Source organism: Lupinus angustifolius, chromosome LG13, assembly GCF_001865875.1.
Source record: "Lupinus angustifolius cultivar Tanjil chromosome LG13, LupAngTanjil_v1.0, whole genome shotgun sequence".
Lineage (NCBI taxonomy): Eukaryota > Viridiplantae > Streptophyta > Magnoliopsida > Fabales > Fabaceae > Lupinus > Lupinus angustifolius.
In genome coordinates this window covers 14,437,933-14,458,554 of record NC_032021.1, presented here as the reverse complement: position 1 = coordinate 14,458,554, position 20,622 = coordinate 14,437,933, and the positions used below count along the sequence as shown (strand labels likewise).

At 35.8% G+C, this 20,622-nt stretch overlaps 1 protein-coding gene across 4 annotated transcripts in view; it reads right to left on the bottom strand.

Annotated features, from left to right (window-relative positions):
- Nucleotides 2,085–20,622, bottom strand: part of LOC109325157 (BEACH domain-containing protein C2-like) — a 39,065-nt gene continuing 20,527 nt past the window's right edge. For all 4 annotated transcript variants that reach the window (XM_019557327.1, XM_019557328.1, XM_019557331.1 and 1 more), the window contains 21 exons: nucleotides 20,504–20,588; nucleotides 20,201–20,395; nucleotides 18,529–19,074; nucleotides 18,311–18,454; nucleotides 17,446–17,904; nucleotides 14,494–14,639; nucleotides 13,774–13,843; nucleotides 11,937–12,020; nucleotides 11,630–11,686; nucleotides 11,467–11,535; nucleotides 11,294–11,380; nucleotides 11,086–11,202; nucleotides 9,877–10,026; nucleotides 9,631–9,715; nucleotides 9,400–9,520; nucleotides 9,156–9,252; nucleotides 6,162–6,275; nucleotides 5,370–5,733; nucleotides 3,779–4,560; nucleotides 3,328–3,450; nucleotides 2,085–2,519 (listed from right to left, as the gene is read on the bottom strand). In XM_019557327.1, coding sequence (XP_019412872.1) covers nucleotides 2,442–2,519; nucleotides 3,328–3,450; nucleotides 3,779–4,560; nucleotides 5,370–5,733; nucleotides 6,162–6,275; nucleotides 9,156–9,252; nucleotides 9,400–9,520; nucleotides 9,631–9,715; nucleotides 9,877–10,026; nucleotides 11,086–11,202; nucleotides 11,294–11,380; nucleotides 11,467–11,535; nucleotides 11,630–11,686; nucleotides 11,937–12,020; nucleotides 13,774–13,843; nucleotides 14,494–14,639; nucleotides 17,446–17,904; nucleotides 18,311–18,454; nucleotides 18,529–19,074; nucleotides 20,201–20,395; nucleotides 20,504–20,588 — 3,973 coding nt within the window. In that variant the 3' untranslated portion in view covers nucleotides 2,085–2,441. The remainder of the gene's footprint in view (nucleotides 2,520–3,327; nucleotides 3,451–3,778; nucleotides 4,561–5,369; nucleotides 5,734–6,161; nucleotides 6,276–9,155; nucleotides 9,253–9,399; nucleotides 9,521–9,630; nucleotides 9,716–9,876; nucleotides 10,027–11,085; nucleotides 11,203–11,293; nucleotides 11,381–11,466; nucleotides 11,536–11,629; nucleotides 11,687–11,936; nucleotides 12,021–13,773; nucleotides 13,844–14,493; nucleotides 14,640–17,445; nucleotides 17,905–18,310; nucleotides 18,455–18,528; nucleotides 19,075–20,200; nucleotides 20,396–20,503; nucleotides 20,589–20,622) is intronic.

Sequence of the window (20,622 nt, the reverse complement as noted above, 5' to 3'; positions counted from 1 at the left end):
TGCCATACTATGAGTCTCTGCCCAAAATCCTTTAGAAATTCCAGCATTCAATCTCATACATCTGACCATCTCTATAAGAGTTCTTTTCATTCTCTCTGCACCACTTTATGTTGATGAGTCTTTTTCACTGAAAAGTGTCTTTAGATGCCATGTTCCTCACATGATTTCTGAAACTTTGAGTCTTTGTACTCCATACCATTGTCTGACCTCATGTATTTGATTTTTCAACCAGCCTGGTTCTCTACCTGTGCCTTCCAAACCTTGAACTTGGCAAATGCTTCTCACTTATGCTTCAAAAAATATACTCAGACCTTGCGAGAAAAGTCATCAACAAAGGTAACAAAATACTTAGAACCTCTTAGGGATGGTTCGTGAATGAGTCCACATACATCATTGTGGACATAGTCTAGAATGCCCTGAGTCCTGTGTTGGCCAGCCTTGAAACTAACTCGTATCTGTTTCCCAAGCACACAATACTTGCACAAATCTAGCTTGCATTTGCTGACTCCTAACAACCCTATTTTGCATAGTTCTGTCATGTCATGCACACTGATATGTCCCAAACGCATATGCCATAATGTTGTAGTATCATTGTCTAAATATACTGAAATCTCTTGAGTCACTCTAGCAACTCCACCTACAACTGTTCTCCCTAACAGTTTGTAAGTGTTTCCAGCAATCCTGTTACACTTCATAACAGCCAGAACACATTTGTATACTCGAAGAATATCACTGTCTCCATTAGCTCTATAACTAAATCCTTCGGCCTGCAATGTCCCAAAGAAATCAAATTCTTTGTCAAATCTGGTATGTGCCTAACCTCACATAACGTCTTCACTACACCATCATCCATCACAATTCTAATTTTTCTTATGCCAATAATTCGACATGCTTTATCATTTCCAAGATACACAAAACCAAAATTGTCTGCTCTGTATATGGTGAACCATTATCTGTTTGGCATTATGTGTTGAGAACAACCAGTATCAAGTATCCACTCATATGCACTATGATTTTATGATATAAATAGTAGATCAATTTCACTATTGTAACTAGAGTCATCTTTCTGTACAACATTTGTAGATGTAGATACTCCAGCTTTCCCCATCAGCTTGTTAAGACTCCATTCATTGGGACAATCCTTTTTGTAATGCCTAGTCTGTTTGCACTTAATGCACTCTACTGGTGTTCTGCCCCTGAAATTTGTTCTTTCCTTTTGGTAGGACCTCCTCTGCCTTATCTCCTCCCACGCATACATACCATCACCATGAGACCCTCCCTTTCACATATAGGCCATAAAGTCTCTGTTTCAAATACAACTTATTTGTTAGAGACTTGAACATGAACCACTTCTCTAATATCTCTCATACCTCTTTAGTGATGTCAAATCCATAACATGATACATCGCCTCATCTAATAGACAAAGTTGTATGGTTCTTACAACCTTCTCCTTTAACTATTCTCAATTCAGTTTGTCCATACCATCTGGTTTATTCTCACGCAGGCCATTGATAGACTTTGTTGAGCCAACATATCATTAACCCTCATTTGCCACAATCTAGAATTACCAGTTCTGTCGAACTTCCCCCCCTCGAATTTGGCACTTAAGTTAAGAGCCATCTAATTTCAATTGTTGGGAACAAGTGAACAATTAAATATTAAAAAGTAGAGTGAAGATAATAACAAAAGAAATTTGGTAACAAGATTTGACCAATTATGCCTACGTCCCTAGGAGCGTTAAGAAGCTATCACTATATATATATATATATATATATATATATACCCAACATATTTACATCAACTCAAACCCATAACTTGTATTGATGTTATCTAGAGAATATGAGCCATTGCACAATAGAAATACTCCTATTTTGTAAATTTATTTGCAACTTTGTGTCTAATAATCATGCAAGTGAAACAAATGTGAATATTTCAGCTAAAATTGTTCAGTGTATAAGGATTTTAATGTGTTGAACCAATTTTTTTACTATTAGCCCTCCCAGTGACCAAGATCCACCAGTAGGAAAAAGTTGGGTTGTTAAAATTGTAATTGCAAGGAACTACAACTATTCACAGTTATTCCGCCAACAAAAATTGAATCAAATTCTGAAAAGCAGCAGCATTACAAGGAAATAATATCTATTAGAATTTCTCTCCATAATCAAATAATCGTGGACCAAAATTAACTGCTCAAACCTCAATCAGAACTCAGAAACATTTCCAACATCAACACTTCAGCACAACTTGAAGAGCTATGTTTGGTAAATCTAAGAACCTAACACAGGAGGTAACAGTTGAATGTTACATATGTTACAATAGATCTATGAACCATAGGGATGCAATAAAAAATGCTTACAATCTGGATATCATAATCTCAACCTAGTTTTCGTATTTGATATCACGTATCAAGTATCTGTATTCGTTTATGTATATCCTAAAAGCTATGATTTTATGAGAGGCTGAAGCCCATCACCTTCCCATCCGAGCTTGAGCATTTGATCAACCACTTTCAAGCTTAACTGCAACAAATAAGTAGCAGTGTTAACAGCCATGGAATACAGTAGGCAATATAAGCACATATGTTGGAGGCATGATTGAGTGATTGAAGGTACAATATTTTAGACAATGAAGTTCACGCACAGCAAAAATTCAAAGCTTATTGAGGGCTGTTATCATGTAGACTTTTAGGATCCATTTGCGATTTGAGTTCCGGAGGGGAGGGGAGGGGAAGGAAAGAGAAGATTTCAGGGTCATGAAATACACACATGAGATGGCTCGTATGCCTCCCATTTCCATTCTTTCCTCTCCAAAACTCAACTCGCAAAAGGACCCTTCATGGGTCTCGGGAGTGACCTATTGTTGAGGAATCAAAATCATTATGATATTAGAATTGATTCTAAGAAGAATAATGGAAGTTCCACTCCAATTAAAGTTACACCACTCTCACTAGTGCATTGCACAATACTTTGATTCGTGTGCAGTTCATCCCACAGATACAAGTAAAAATCAAATCCTGCCAAATTGAATAAGTGTAAATTGTGATTCTAAATAACGGGCGAACATGAATACTCTTTTAAGAAAAATAGACAACAGAGTGAGGGATATATATATAAAGTTTGTTCCTAAGCAATATACAAGGGCAGCCTAGTGCATGAGGATCCCATCTAGTATAATCTAGGTGGGCAAATGTACATAGCCTTAATCCGACAAGCGAAGAGACTGTTTCCAGATTTAACAAATTTACAAGAATCTGACAAAAAATAATCATCCACTCTAAGGACCATTGTCATTTGACAAAAGATAATTATTTACAAAGATTTGACTTACAGCTGGATCCGTGAAGATTATTAATTGTTTATCCGAAGTTGAAACCAAAAGATTTGTGTTATCCTTGTTTAGGGCCAGAGCTGTGATATCCTGTCCTTCTCCTAGCCTCAATACATGAAATACCTACAGAAAAATGTTTTGGCACATAGATTAGCATTGAAGATCAGTCCACTGAAGATGCATAGTACAAAGGGCAACAGCTACCATGTGGTCTCATGAGATTCGAGAAAATCACCATGCATGTGTCAGGACACAATGAGAAAATGCCATACCAAGAACATTTAATTATTTTTCATTAGAAGTCAATTACTTAATTTGAAAATTCAAATGTTCAGATATCTTCTATGACAGACTGTTTTTTAAGGTGTATGGAAATGATGAATAAAATGTAACAGTTGACGTGAGATAAAATGTAAAAGTAAGATTTATCTTTGACATCTTAACCATGCACCTCAAGAGTGTGCATATCCAGGAAGCAAATTGCCGGTGAGGGAACATCAACTCTGTTGCTTTCGTAGGTATCTTCTGATTCTGAATCAAAATCAACGACACCTGACTTATTCAACTGCGAATTCCAATTGTTATTACTTGCTCCACCATTTTCCAGAGAATTAATTCCAAGCAATGCACTCCTCCCATCGACAGAAATTTCCATGCAACTGATGCTGCAAAAAAATGATAATTGTGTTTTCACAATCAGAGCACCATTGAGAGTATAGGTACTGAGGATATGCTGTGATTCATTCCAAGTCATCACAACCCCTTCAGAGGAAAGACACACAATATCGGCCTTCACACCATCCAGTCTTCTAATTAAACGCCCCCTTCTTATAGAGTGCAAGAGAACATCTGATGTATGGGAGCATGAAACAACTACTCCGAGATCTGAGCTAACACAACAACTCAGTACTTCGCTGTGGTGTCCACGGAGTGCCTGGATAGGACCCTCAATACGATATCTCCGATCCTTTTCATTTGGGTGTGATGAACTACTACTGGTAGAAGATCGTGTGCCTGTCCCAGTGGAATATTCTGATATAACACTGGACTGAGACACAAGTGCTCTATGTATTTTCCAGAGTAGTACTGTTGTATCTCGGGATCCAGTCACCAGGTACTTACTATCAGGTGAAAGACCAGTGCAAGTTACTGTAGCACAATGTGCATAAGCTGTTTCTAAGGTTTTAGCTCCATCTGAGGATATTAGCCTAATACTATTATCAGCATGCCCACCTAATCAGAAGCCAAAATTTCAAAATAAAATGTCAATTACCCAGTTTATAAAGGCAAATAGTAAAACGCCTTGTAAGAACTTAGAGGACAAATAAAATATACTTCAAAAAAGAAAAATATGAACTGTTAACATGTAAAAAGGTTTTATTAACCCTACACAATACTCATCCCAAGACACATATGACAATTAAAGACAGTTACTACAAAGCAAGGACACAGACAAATACTGGATTATTTGGAACCATAAGAAAAATAAAATTGTCCCGAATGAGAATAGTTATATGTTCGTCTATTGATATAATGTAAATTTTTAAATTAGATTAAAAAATTGAATATCCTATCTTGGACTACCACATTGTTCGGTTTAAATTTTAGAACAAGTTTTAGGAGATTTAGCTTAATGGGCTTCTCATGTCCCTATATGCTTGGAAAGATCCAATTTTTTGTGTTTTCTAAGAAATACAAGAGCAAAACAGGAAATAGCAAGTGTTACACAAGAAAACATTGCAACATCCATAAAAAATCCTTATAATTGATGAAACATGTTATCTAATTCGCTGTATTGTAAGGCATGAGTATTAATAGATCCATCGTAATTGTTATAAGGTCATACTAACTACTTAACTCATCTAAGGGCAATTTTTCATACAACAAGAACCAAACCTTAGTCCCACTAGGTGTGGTCGGCTACATGAATTAAACGATGCCAAAATGCTCAATCATAAATTATGTCCATTAACAAAAGAGAAATTTTTCATAAAAATAATAGATGCAGCATATCTGAACAATCTTAGATCTTGTATATTTACCAGTAATAATTTCTTTGTCGCATGTTATAGATACGATAGCTTGACTTCTAATTCCAGAGACAGAAAATGCTACCGCTTGGGGGAATTGCCACTCTTCACCAGATGCAACTTGTGCTTTGAACATGCGCATAAGTGAACCACCAGAAGAGCCTGATGTAGCTTTTCCATGTTGAAAGAGGAAAGGAGTACCCTGGCCATCAGGTGTGTTGGGTTGCCACTTGTGTTGTGCAACATGCGCTGCTGGTGCATTCGTATCTACAATTACAACCGTATCTGATGCATGAATGGCAGCGGCAGGAAGATTGCACCGTTCAGGAAATGGAACAGCATATGGTTTGACTTCTTTTGGGTTGCGGAATATTGTCTGATATTAAAAGAAATATATGCATTATCATTATAATCACATATTCACATGCACTCATCATCAACAGTTGATTAAACATTAAGCAATTAGAGGGCATCTAAACACCAGTTCATTATAGAGAGGATTTGACACAGCTACTTATGTATTTAATTAAAAAAAACATCATTTATTTACATATATTCTACCATTGTGCAAAGTAACACTTACCATGGGCCAAATAACCATGTATGATTATCTTGAATTGCAGATCAGCCCGAAGTTTCCAAAATATAAAGCTATAGTTATTATTTATTACAGGGCCAAACAAAACAAAACAAAAGGATACAAAACAAAGAAAACAGTGGAAAAGAACACTAAGCATGTTTAGAAGCTCATTCATTATATAACTTATCAATAAAAGCTGTCAAACCCACAGATTAAGTTATTACCTGCAAATGCAGAACTTCTGCTAATGGCATTCTCTTCACGTGAGGAACAGAAAGAAGCTGAGATGGTGTTTGTCCAAAATATGCAATTTGATCCTGTGTAGCACGCTGTTGTACCTTGTCATGTACAAAAAAAAAACAATAAGCTACAGAAAACATAGGTAAATTATGATTTGTTGAGGTCTGATGCAAAAATGAGAAATCACCCATAAATGTTTTGCGAAATTGAATTCAAAGATAAACTTACGATGCATAAAGTTTAATTGTAGACAAAATCTTCCATATTCATTCAGTTACGGTCATTAAAAGCAAAGAAACCCATATAATAGTAAATCCTGAATCAACTGAAACAAGCCATAATAAATAGCTTATCTTTGGTCCTTAAGAAAATTGCAACAAAGCCAGATTCTAGAGGTCAATGGACCATTTTGGAGATAGTCCTTTGAAATATATCTCAAGCACATGCTTTCTCAGGGTTTCGGAGATGGTTCTCGCGACAGGTTCAGGGAGGAAACTTCGGTGGAATTGTCCCAATTATAGAGGCCTTTCCTGGCTTCTAACCTTGCACAAGTCTCCCAGCACTTGTTGATAATCTCACTCTACCCATATGTTTCAGGGTGGTAAGAAGAGCTCATTCGGAGTTTGGCCCCTTGTAATTATACGCAGATTCCAAAAGTGAACAAGTAAAAGGGGATCTCAGTCGCTGATTAAGGACTTTGGAATTTCATGTAACTTTACTACCTCCTAGTAAACGAATCAACTAGTGTTTTAGTTCTACAAGGGTGTCTCCATGGAAGGAAGTGAGCATATTTAGAAAGTCAATAAACTACCACCAAGACAATATCAAAGCCCTTGGATTTTGAAATTGCCGAAACAAATTCTGTTTCGGTATGTGCTATGCGAAAGCACATGATCAAATCAATTAGAGAAGTAAAGAGAAACAAAAAGAGTAGGCACATGAGGCTCCTACCTAGTGGGGTATAGCAAGGGCAGAGGTAAGCAGCCTTACCTTGACTGGGAAAAATGATTCTACGATGAAAAGGAAATTCTGAGCTATACAACAAAATCAATGCTTAAATCTTCCAAAATATGCACTAGAATATTTCTGCCATTGACAGATATCACAATCTTTGACAAATCCCTGAACTCTCTTCATGCCACACCAATAAAAATTCAGCCAACCTTCAATATGTTCTAAAAAACCTTGAATGACCACATGTAGGAGTGCTATGGAACTCTTGGATGAGGGTCGGAATCCAAGTTGAGTTTTGGCTGAATGATCAATTTGTCATAGAAAGCAGGATGACACAATGTAGAGAAAACCCCAAGAATAGAAGAAGGGTCCTCTTGCAAATCTGAAATAACCTGTGAAGAACCAACTTTCCCAAAAGCTTAAGCTATAGGGTGAAGGCAAATGAATGGTTTTATATTATCTAACATGTCCTTTCATGCATCATCCATGATTTATAAAAGGCAAAATGAATTTTTAGATAATATAAATCCGCTCATTTGCCTTTACCCAACAACTCATTCGTCATGAGTGAAAGGTAACTCGCTACCTGGTTAGCCAGACTCCTATGGAGGGACTGTTGGGAAGTAAGTCCTACACCACCTACCTTATTCTGTGGCATAGTTTAAATATATTTTGGGTTTATCCTCTCATTGCCAATTGATTTTGAGATGAACTCTTAACATAACCCTTTGCAAGCCTGGTTCAATTATGATACCACTTGTGGAACCCGTCTGTGATTGAGAAGCCTCCAACCACCGGGGAGTATCATTATTATTGGGCACGTGAGGAGTGAAGAGCTACATGTGAGACAACAAGTCTTGAACCATAACCTTAAGGCAATTGTTCAACGGTCTTTTCCACTTATAAAGTCTTTCACCTATCTCCTCATATCTAATATGGGACTTCATCCATAAAATAGAACAAAGAACGACATCGATGTTCCCACTACATGCCACAAACTCGTTGACGGTTGCACCACTGTGAAAGTGGTGGTGGTTGTTGTTAGAGACCGACAAAGGGTGGGGACCGACGAAGGGTGGGGACCGATGAAGGGTGGGGACCGACGAAGGGTGGTATAACTTGCAACCTGTCAGGAGGCAGTTGGAGTGGAACCTTCCGACAATCCTTGCACCTTTGTCAAGCATCTCCACAATCATGAACTTCCCCATGACGCCCAAAAATAAAAAACCCTCTTTTTCTTTTCTCTTAACATTTTTTGTTTAGAGAAAAGAAAAAGTTAGAGAAAAAATGTCAAATTTTGTGTATAAGATAAATGACTTGAAAATATGAGAATAGATAAATTGATTGAACTATGTGAGAGAAAGACAGGACAGCAGTGTTTGTGTTAACATGTATTTGCCAGCTGCCTTGGACATTTCCTCAACCCTCTTTGCCTCTACGAGCCTTTCTCTTTTTTCTTCACTTTGTTTTTATAATTAATCTTCCTAGTTGGTGCTAAAAAAAGTATTAAGGTTTCAACACAAAACTAATTGATAATGAGAGAAGTAGCTCAACAAGTACACGTATATCATTGTTATTCTTTTGATCTAGGTTGATATATTGTATTCCATTTTCTAAAATCGTTGTCATTCGAACCAGTGAAGAGACCAGTTTATGTTTTAAAGATTCAACAGTGGTTGAACTGAACTGGTTTTCACTTTTTATTTCATCTTTCTGTGAAACTTGAGTTGAAGATAACAAGGTCTAGTCTTTTAATGTTACTGGATTGCCTATGTCATAGACAAACTCACAGCTAAACTATTAGTATTTGGTTACCGCGACCATCAAGGTTAAGAAGTACACAAACAGACATGTAAAAAAATATGATAATAGTATAATTAACATGTATTTTAACCCTGTATGTGAAGAAGGATATTATTGACATATCTCAACTAAGGAATGTCCTTATTTTGATGAGCATTTTGGTGGATTGCATTTTATTCAAACAATTGAGTTGAAAACATGGATAAGCAAAGTAGACATACTGGGTCAGAGATTTTATCAATATCCACTGTTCCTTCATAGGTAATATAGAAGAAAACATTATTTGCTGCAACAGCATCGTTGCCCCGTTGCTTATACCTGCATGGTCCAACTCATCAATGTTATCATATGCAAATTATCAAAGAACTCTAATAATGTGTTTTGAAAGATGCATCGATAGAAAAGAGGAAGCAGTATACCACATGAACAGCATAAATCAGGATGCAAATATAGTGAGAAACCTACCCAAATATGAGGTCAATCCACTCGTGCAAATGTGCAGATACATACTCACTCTCCAGAGCCATCCTATGCTTATGAATAAAATCAATTGGACTATCAGCCCAGGCAGGAAGTCTTACAGTATCTGGCATGGCAGAAGGAGTTATTAACCATGATATGCATTTTTTAGTATAGAACAAAGACTTCACAAAAACAAAAGAAAAAAATTAATAAAGGAAATCTACATGACCATACCAAGCTTTCCACCCAATTGTGTGGTGCCAAAGTCAATTGAATTTTCATTTGTGAGGACCTCAGGGAGGTAAAATAGCTCCGGAACCTACAATGTTGAAATAAAAAACTACTTATGATGACAGTTTCAACAAAACCATGATAAGCATTTTAATATTAATAAAAGCATTAAATCATGTTAAAGAGCTCTATAAAGAAGCCACTGAATGTACACAAGTATATCAACCAATAATATAAGTAAATAAATACCAATTCCTTCACATCACTCATGTCCTCAAGGACTCCATTCCAGGTAGCAGAAATATCAGAAAACATCCGATCTGCATGGTCAAATTTTCCATCTTGTAACTGGATGGCAAGGGTAGTGAATGGTTCAACCCTAACAAGATAATACAAAACCTGTAAAAAAAGTTAATAAATGTTAGTTACCTTAGATTTATAAAATCATTCATGTGGCTTCACCCAACAGCCTAAGCTTTTGGGGAAGTTGGTTCTTAATATTTGACCACTGGTCAAGAGTTCAACCCTTTGCCATGCCTACTCGTCAAAATAAATAATAAGTTTAATTTCAGCACAACGTTTGATGGGTCTGTGCATAGTCCATGCATCTAACCCATAGGACTATTGCATGAAGGGACGTGTTGGATATGTAAAACCATTCATGGGCCTTCACCCAACAGCTTAAGCTTTTGGGAAAGTTGGCTCTTGACAATTACTTCAAAATCAGCAACTAAAAATATCCACGCTAGATAGCAGCATTTACATGCAGGGAAATTAGTTATATTGCTGTTCTAGTGCGAAATAAGATAAAAAGTTAGGAATCAGAAATAAGAAGAGGAGATCAGAGGGAAAATAGCCTTATAGTTGGAGGTAAAAGGAGATTAAGAAACACATTGGTGAAATCATTAAAAAGGACTTGGATCTAAAAGGGAGTTTTGCAGACTTGGTTTATGATATGTTGTTCAATCCATGCAACTAACTCCACCCACTAAAGAAAAGGCTTTAATCTCTATATTTGATTCACTTAAAGGTTGTTCTTGTAACAGCCTGTAAAGTTTCATTTTGAAAATCATCAGCCCCATAGGCAAACATTGAATATTGTATATATTTACTGATGTTAGATTAGACCTTCCAGGATTCTAACATATTGCAGATATAAATTATGCAGTCATGAACGAATTGACAAATTAAAGCAGGCAGTAGATATTAGCAAATTTGGAGACTAAACACAATCAAACTTCATACTACTTGTGAGTAAGTTAACCAATAAAACAAGCTCCATATGGATAAAGCCATTTGCAAAACATTGATTTGATGTGTGAAACTCAGTAAGCAAATAAGCCTAAGACTAAAGATCATTGAAGATTGAAAACAAAAGGGTGTAAGCTAGAATGATAAAAGCAAAAACCGAATATGACAAAAATGACATCAGAAATAAAGAAAAAGGGAGGGACCTACTGTTCCAGCACTTGAATAGTGTGATCCATAATGGAATCTGGGGATTACTGGATCTTCAAAGCTATCATATCGCTCTTGAAATCTCTTCAGACGATCTGGGTTCAGTGCACCAACAGGCTGCATCATATCAAAAGCTTTAATTATGAAAATATATTATTTATACATGTTTTCCCTTTAACTGATTGAAGAGACATCCAGAATGTAACACCTTTGAAAGATCTCGAAATGAAGAAGGGTTAGAAATATCCAAGCTCTTTGAACTGTAATCCGAAAGAATCCATGGGAAAACCGGATACTGCCAAAAACAGGTAATAATGATAAATTAATAACATGAAGACAGGCTTTAACAGTTTACATTAATACATTAAGAATAAAAATCACCTGGGTAATATCATTATAACTACGCCCAGCCAGTGTATTGAGTTGCATTAGATATTCAAAATTGCTGATCTGCACAAGGGAAGAATAAAACACATCCAAAAATGATGAGGATACAATTATAATAGAACTACACTTTTTTTCTTAAAAGAAATATGGCTCTTACCTCCCACCTAGCCCAGCGTTCCATAAGTTGAATTCTTTTCAAAAGTTGTTCAGGCCTCTGCAAAAAGAGGGTATTTTCTTTAGGTTCTCGAACCATAACATAGAACAACAAGCTATACACAAAATAAAATTAAGAGATCACATCAACACAAATGTAAAATATCAAAATAAAAAGTTTAGCAAATAAAATAAAGATAGAAAACTAAAAACAAGGAACAAAAAACATCAGTCGCAAACCTACCCAATTACATCGGGTATTATCATCAGCCAATAAACAGAGAAATAAATAGTCATAGGAAGGATATTACCTGAGTAGCCAAATATATATTGTTTAAATGAGGAGGTCGTGCTTGAACAATTGCTCGATATGCATTTCTTCTCCCCTCACTACTCTGAAAAGGAAAATTTGACAAGAGAAGTGTTATTCTGAAAGAAAGAAAAATAATTCTGAAGATAAAAGGGAAGAATACAAGGAAAGAGGATATCCTGCTAAGAAAACAATGAAAGAAATCTATGTATATTGGACTACTTATTCTATTTATGAATTTTATTTATATAGTTTGGTTTTTAATTTGGAATTATTTTATTATTTAGTGTTGTAAAATAAGTCCCACATTGTCTCCCTCATTGTTCCGAGCATGGTTTCGATACCTATTAGGCTATTACTCTCATTGCCAATTGGTTGAGAAGAAATCTTAAAAAGTATCAGAGCCAGAGTCCAACTTCTTCATTGCCATGGGCCAAAAGATGTCCTTTCATCTTGGGTTATTAGAAATGTAGTATAGGATAGCTCACTTGTTAGTTATCCAGTTCTTTAGAGTTATGACAGTTGTACACTTACAGTACAAATGTAATGTCATCTAATGACAGTTGTAATGGTGCAGTACAGTGTAGTACACGTGCACTATATATACCAATCCCTCATTTTGATGTAATGATTCTCATATAATCCAATAACAGAAAACTGTTTTAGCTTTCTATCCCTCTCTCTTCTTTCATGATATCAGACAGTCATAGCCACTGCCAATGCTGTAACTTCTGGGACCTCCCCCCTGTAACACCACCACCAACCTTTACGAATATGGCACCGCTTCAAGCAGTTCCATCACAGCTTTGTCTTACACTTCCAGCCATGAAATTAACAGAGAAGAATTTCCTGGTCTGGCAACACTTGATGAATGGATTCTTACCTCCAATCGAGCCTCTATTTTTTCATGGAACAGAAATTCGCCCCTGGTTTTTCAATGATGATCGATTGATCAATCATGTGAATCCAATGTAACTACAATGGGAGGAACAAGATCATGCTATATGTTATTGGATCCTCAATTCTCTTTCTAAGATTCTCCAACCACACGTTTTTGGTTGCTATCACTCATGGCAGTTATGGCATAAAATTCATGTCTTGTGCAAATCAGAAACCAAGGCAAGAGTTCTTCAAATTCGATCTCAACTGTGTTCTATCACTCAAGGATCCAGCTCGATTTCCAAATATTTCGTGTGTATCAAATAACTTGTTGATCCTTTGGTTTCAATTGGTTCTTCAATCTCTCAGGCTAAAAATGTTAATTTTGTTCTTGACGGCTTGAATGAGGAGTTTCAGCCAGTGCTAACTTCGGTTGAGAGTAACCTGAACCGCCAACTATTCATTCTCTGGAATCATTCTTACTCACTTATGAGGTTCCTCTTTAGAAAAATCGGCTTAAAACAGTTTCTGATGCACTGCCTGCAAATTTCCTCCTCCCTAAAAGGCCTTTTAACGAGCAAGCTTTAGCATGAAAAATGGGGCACATCACCAAATTCTCAACGAAAGATCTGTTAAGTATTTCTGCAACATAAAAGATCATAATAGGACCTAGTAATTTCAAAAGGAAAGAAAATACCCCTACATCCCTATTCCCTAGTGATACTAACACCCCCAACTTCCATTTTTTTATAATCCTCTTTTAGTCGATCCCATATACTGACAAAGAGCAGCTGACCCCAAACACACTAGAGGTATTGCAAAGTGGGATGGTTTCCTTATCGAAGATACAATTATTAATACTCAATTGCAATTAAAATTAGTGTACAATCTAAAAACCTAGAGGGCTATTTTCTTGAAAAGTAAAAGGAAGTAAAGCAGAACATTTAAAAAAGAAATACCCCAAAGTCAAAGAAGAAATTTGAACGATCCACCATAAATAGCTCCAGGGCACTTCTTCTAAGGAGGTATCTGTAACAGAAACCAATTCTTAGAAACTAGCAAAAACATACATTTTTAAAACATAGACTGCATATGAACAATAACTTTGAACAATAATGAATATATGAAGCAGAGTATTTCTTGTAACTAGGCAAAAAGGGAAGATAGTGCTTCCATAGACAGAACTACTCCATTCAATAATAAGTAACAACTATGGATGAAACTAAAACTAATCACTAATATTATCCCATAGGCACATAGACAGATCAACTTAGTTTACTTTTCTATGATGTAATGGTTTAATGAAGTTGAGTTTGAGTCATATTTTGGTTCCTCAAACTTGAGTTGAACCCTTCCTAGAAGGTAGCAACTTAAGCTGGCTAACTTGTACTGATAATTTTTTCAACTGGTGATGAAGTATTTTACTTTCACCAAAAAATTATATCGACTGCATCAATGCTCACTGACCATATACACTAAAATTGAAAACTTCAACACTGTAATTTAATAAACTATCTTATGTAACTAAAGATCTGAATCCTAATTGCAAATATTCACACCATAAGAAACAGAATCAGAATATTTACAATAAAATAAAAACCAGTCAACATTAATTTTCAGATTTCAAGATGAAATGACAACACAAAAAAACAATAAAATGGAAAACAAAATGAGCTCACCTCCGGCTGTAGATTTGATGAAGAGATGACATTAACCAGCTGCGATCCTTTTCTTGGTCTCCTACCTCAGAACTTGTATCCAATCCATTCATTTTTGTGCTGGTCTCACTGCTATCAACTAAAAAATTTATCCGCCTACTGGTTATCTACAGTAAGAGAATATGGCATCACTATATCACAGTTATCATATCTAAGCCAAGAATATAATTCAAAACTCATCCGACAGCTTTCCTGCAATAAAAACATTAGTGAGGAACTCTTCATATATATTATTTTTTTCTTGGAAGAAGATGCTAGACAAGTGGAAGAGAAACATCTTAAACCCTATTTATAAGAACAAGGATGAAATTTAGAATTGTGCAAATTATAGGGGGATTAAGCTTATGAGTCAAACTATGAAGCTATGATAGGATAAATATGCGGAAGTTGAGATAAGAGACCGAATATCACTGAAAATCAATTCGCTTTTATGCCAAAGAGGTCAAGCATGGAGACTATATACTTGCTATAGCGATTGAAGGAACCAAAGGAACTTGCATATAGTCTTCATTGATTTGGAGAAGGTGTATGATAAGGCTCCTAGATAGTTTTTGTGGAATGCTATACATATGAAAGGTGTTCACATTGCCTATATTCCAGCAATCAAGGATATGTAGGATGGGGTCAAGATCAACGTGAGAACACAAGACAAATTTTCATAAGATTTTCCTATTACCATAGGATTATACTAACACCCACTGAGTTATAGTGAAACTACACAAATCACCCAGACTTTTTTAAAACCTACACAAACTACCCTTAATTATCTATCTACATTATGCTGACTATCCTTGTGAGAGAGATGAGTGTAATTTTTTAAACAAAAAATAGTAACGAGTATAATTAAGTCAAACAAAATATATTATAGTGCGAAGACAAGTCCAAATAGTATGAGAGTTGATGTAAATTCATTATTTTTTATTCATTACAAACTACATCAATAGTTCTCAGTACATGTTTAAATTACTCTTATACTATATTGTAACTAACCAAAATAATGAATAAACATCGACTTTTATACTATTTGGACTTGTCTTCCCAATATATCATATTTTGTTTGATGTAATTATATTCATCTCCATTGTTTATTTAAGAAATCACACTTATCTTTCTTACATAGGTAATCAGTGTAACGTATATATATAATTAGAGGTAGTTTGTGTAAGTTTTAAAAATGATGGTTTGTATAATTTCACTAAAATTCAAGGGGTGTCAGTGTAATTTACTTTATTTTTAATATTATTTTATTAGAAATAAATTAAAATCTAGACTGTTAATTTTTTTATGTGACATGTGTCATGATGTGAATCCAGTATCGGAGACAGAATCCCGGATACAAATAAATGACTGCTAAAAAAATAAATTAAAAATTTAGGCACATCAAACTTACTTGAAAGGTTCCCCTTATGATCTTAAGTGGCCGGACCATTGATGATGGTAGTTCAAAAACAATTCTTTCATCGAATTCACTAGGAACATAACCGGGTGCAATGGCTGAAGTACTCTGAACAAGCCGTTCATCACTTGCAAGTTGTGTAGCACAGGATTCTAAGGATTCCCGTACAGTTTGCTCAGATGCTTCAGAAAATCTATGCAAGCTGTCTACTTTATCTTCAATATCATCAACCCTAGAATCCAAATCAACAATTTCCACCTGTTCTTCATCTTCCTTGACTGCCTCCAACGAGATTGCTGCCGCTGATAAAATGGGAGTGCCCTGGTCATTTTTCAATCCAGAATAGTCCTCATAATTTGATGCAGAACCTAAATGATCAGACCCTCGGTAGTTCCTCCTCAAACATCTTCTCATTCTGGAAGAACTTTCCATAAAATCTAGCTTCCAAAAAACCTATACATTATATAAAAAAATCAGCATAATGTAATGATTAAATTTTAGTAGAAAAACAGTACAAGTTGCCCAGGTAATATATAAAGGCTCACAAATGGAATAAAAATAAAAGAGAAACAGAAAAGGCAACACATCAGAGTAAAAGAACAGTCAAATTCCTTCACAAAACCAAAAGCCCTGATATAAATGGCAGGAAGATAACTGCCGTACGACTGAAATTTCTGTTAAAAAGTTCCCAACTCTTACACTAAGAATAAACACAAAATAACAGCAAGCAATGCAATGCATATCTCCCCAGATTTACTTTCTCATAATCTTAAAAACAGAACCTATGGCCTAAGAGGAATGAGAAGCTGCAAGGAATAAGTTCAGTAACCGCAATGTGAAAAATTGTATAACAACATACACGAGGTGGACTGTACAAACGATCAGCAAAAGGCCCAAAAAGACTTCTCATCTCTATTAACTGGTGAATAAGTTTGCGCCATGCACGGACTCCATTACTGATTCGATGGCGATCAATTACATCTCCATGAGAACGCCTGTCAATCTGGGAAACAAGAACTATTTCACATACGAGTTTTCATATAATGTGAAAGTCATGGAAACAATTATAACACATACCTCAGATCGTTGCATATTCCTTGCTAGGGCAAAACTAGGAACTAGAACAGCAATAACATCGACTTTTATACTATTTGGACTTGTCTTCCCAATATATCATATTTTGTTTGATGTAATTATATTCATCTCCATTGTTTATTTAAGAAATCACACTTATCTTTCTTACATAGGTAATCAGTGTAACGTATATATATAATTAGAGGTAGTTTGTGTAAGTTTTAAAAATGATGGTTTGTATAATTTCACTAAAATTCAAGGGGTGTCAGTGTAATTTACTTTATTTTTAATATTATTTTATTAGAAATAAATTAAAATCTAGACTGTTAATTTTTTTATGTGACATGTGTCATGATGTGAATCCAGTATCGGAGACAGAATCCCGGATACAAATAAATGACTGCTAAAAAAATAAATTAAAAATTTAGGCACATCAAACTTACTTGAAAGGTTCCCCTTATGATCTTAAGTGGCCGGACCATTGATGATGGTAGTTCAAAAACAATTCTTTCATCGAATTCACTAGGAACATAACCGGGTGCAATGGCTGAAGTACTCTGAACAAGCCGTTCATCACTTGCAAGTTGTGTAGCACAGGATTCTAAGGATTCCCGTACAGTTTGCTCAGATGCTTCAGAAAATCTATGCAAGCTGTCTACTTTATCTTCAATATCATCAACCCTAGAATCCAAATCAACAATTTCCACCTGTTCTTCATCTTCCTTGACTGCCTCCAACGAGATTGCTGCCGCTGATAAAATGGGAGTGCCCTGGTCATTTTTCAATCCAGAATAGTCCTCATAATTTGATGCAGAACCTAAATGATCAGACCCTCGGTAGTTCCTCCTCAAACATCTTCTCATTCTGGAAGAACTTTCCATAAAATCTAGCTTCCAAAAAACCTATACATTATATAAAAAAATCAGCATAATGTAATGATTAAATTTTAGTAGAAAAACAGTACAAGTTGCCCAGGTAATATATAAAGGCTCACAAATGGAATAAAAATAAAAGAGAAACAGAAAAGGCAACACATCAGAGTAAAAGAACAGTCAAATTCCTTCACAAAACCAAAAGCCCTGATATAAATGGCAGGAAGATAACTGCCGTACGACTGAAATTTCTGTTAAAAAGTTCCCAACTCTTACACTAAGAATAAACACAAAATAACAGCAAGCAATGCAATGCATATCTCCCCAGATTTACTTTCTCATAATCTTAAAAACAGAACCTATGGCCTAAGAGGAATGAGAAGCTGCAAGGAATAAGTTCAGTAACCGCAATGTGAAAAATTGTATAACAACATACACGAGGTGGACTGTACAAACGATCAGCAAAAGGCCCAAAAAGACTTCTCATCTCTATTAACTGGTGAATAAGTTTGCGCCATGCACGGACTCCATTACTGATTCGATGGCGATCAATTACATCTCCATGAGAACGCCTGTCAATCTGGGAAACAAGAACTATTTCACATACGAGTTTTCATATAATGTGAAAGTCATGGAAACAATTATAACACATACCTCAGATCGTTGCATATTCCTTGCTAGGGCAAAACTAGGAACTAGAACAGCAATATATTTATATGACAGAGAATTTATATCTTGCCCATATGCCAACTTTGTATCAACTGGCTGCAAACATTCCATCCAAGCAACTCCCATTGCCTCAGAAATATTCCACCTCTTGACCCGCTCCATATCCCCAGCACTCCTTCGCTGCACAGCTGTAGCCATCGCAACGGCACTAAGACCTCGTCCGGAACCAATCTTTGCAAAACGTTCAAAATCACGAGCAGCGGCCAAAGCAGCAGCTTTTGCTGCAGCTTTATCTTTCGGAAGGGGTAGTGTTTTATGATAGACTTCCGAAGGTTTCTGAAAGCTTGAAAATGTCTGAAGCTTAGTCTTTTTGCGCTCCAGCAATGAGTTATCACGCCTAAGCTGGGAAGTTGTTGCAGAAGCTTGGCTTTCACTACCTGAAGTACCAGCTGCAACCATAGCCAACGCCATTGCAGCAGGTGGAGATGCAAAGGCAGCAGCCCAGGCTGGAGAGATCATAGCAAGAGCAGCCTGAAAGAAACATCAAATGCACATCTAAAATAATGCAGCAAAATCATCTAAATGAATACAGTATTAGTGACATAATTAATCTCATTTTAGAAAATCAGTTGAAGTTCCTTGTTTCGGGAACAAGCAGACATCTATAATCAAATAAAAGTAACAAATAACACAAAATCCATTGCTTATCCACATTTAATAGTTAGCATATGGAATCTGTTGAAAGACTACAAAACCTTTTCTTCAAATCCAAAGTAAACAAATGTATCCAAATATAAAAATTAATTAAAAAAATAAATCATTTATTTACTACAATAAATGCAGATTTTCAACTGAAACTAGTTTTTAAAACTGGAACTGAAACTGTAACTATTTTTTAAACTGAAACTGAAACAGTGACTAAAACTATACGGTCTGTTTGGCACGTAGAATTGGTCATGGAACTAAGGCTTGGATTGGGCCTTGATACTTTAATTCTGATGTTTGCAAGGCCACTTGGAATTGGAATCACAATTCCATGGAATTGGATTATCAATAAAGTTCTATTCTGGGCTTTGATAGTTTAACTAAAGTGGAACATTCTATTCTAAGCTGTATTAACAATACATACTATAACAACATTAACCAGCAATCAGTAAACAAAAACCATTGTTACTCAATGTTGGCAGCATGAGGTACTACAAAAATATCATGGAACAATAATAGAGGAAGGAAAAAACTAAACATATAACAGATAAATCCTATCACGTTTTCAGAGTGGTAGGAATAAGAACACATGGAGATATGTTCCAGAAAACTCTAACAAACTAACCTTGGAACATTCTAACTAAGCTTAAACATCCAATTCTGAGTCGTATTAATATACATAATCCAGCACATATTATAACATACATTAACAAGCAATCAGTTAACAAAAATCATTGCTACTCAAAAGTTGGTAGCATAAAGTTTTAGGAAAACTTGAAGGAAAGACAATAAATATAGAGGAAGGAAAAAACAAAATCTCTAACAGATAAGTTCAATCAAATTTTCAGAATGGCGTGAATAAGAACACATGTCTATATGATTGTGTACATACATGCACAATATATTCCACATAAGTGGACGTTTACAAACATACACATGTACATTAAAGTACCTCAATTGGCAAGGAATCAGCAGCTAAAGCGCGATCATCCGCAATAAGAGGATTCAAACCATCAGCAGTAGCAAGCTCGTGAATGCCAGACAAAAGGGGTCGCCACCTCCTTAATACAGCAACAAATGGTGGTAAAATAGCCTCAAGGTACCGCTTACGAAGAGGCATTTGGTCTCCGCTAACAGTATGGTATACCTGGCCAGATTTTGTGCTACGGTGACTACAGTTGTTGTACATCAAAGACAAATGACAGAGTAGAAAACACAGTAATAAATAATGAGTGGACAAGCTGAAAGTACAAACCTCGGAATAAAGAACACAAGATGCGACCAAGACTCTTTGTCTCTTAGAATCAGAAATTGGCATGTTGAGAACAGGCGAGAGAACACTGTTCAAATTACAAATAAATAAGCAAAGACAAG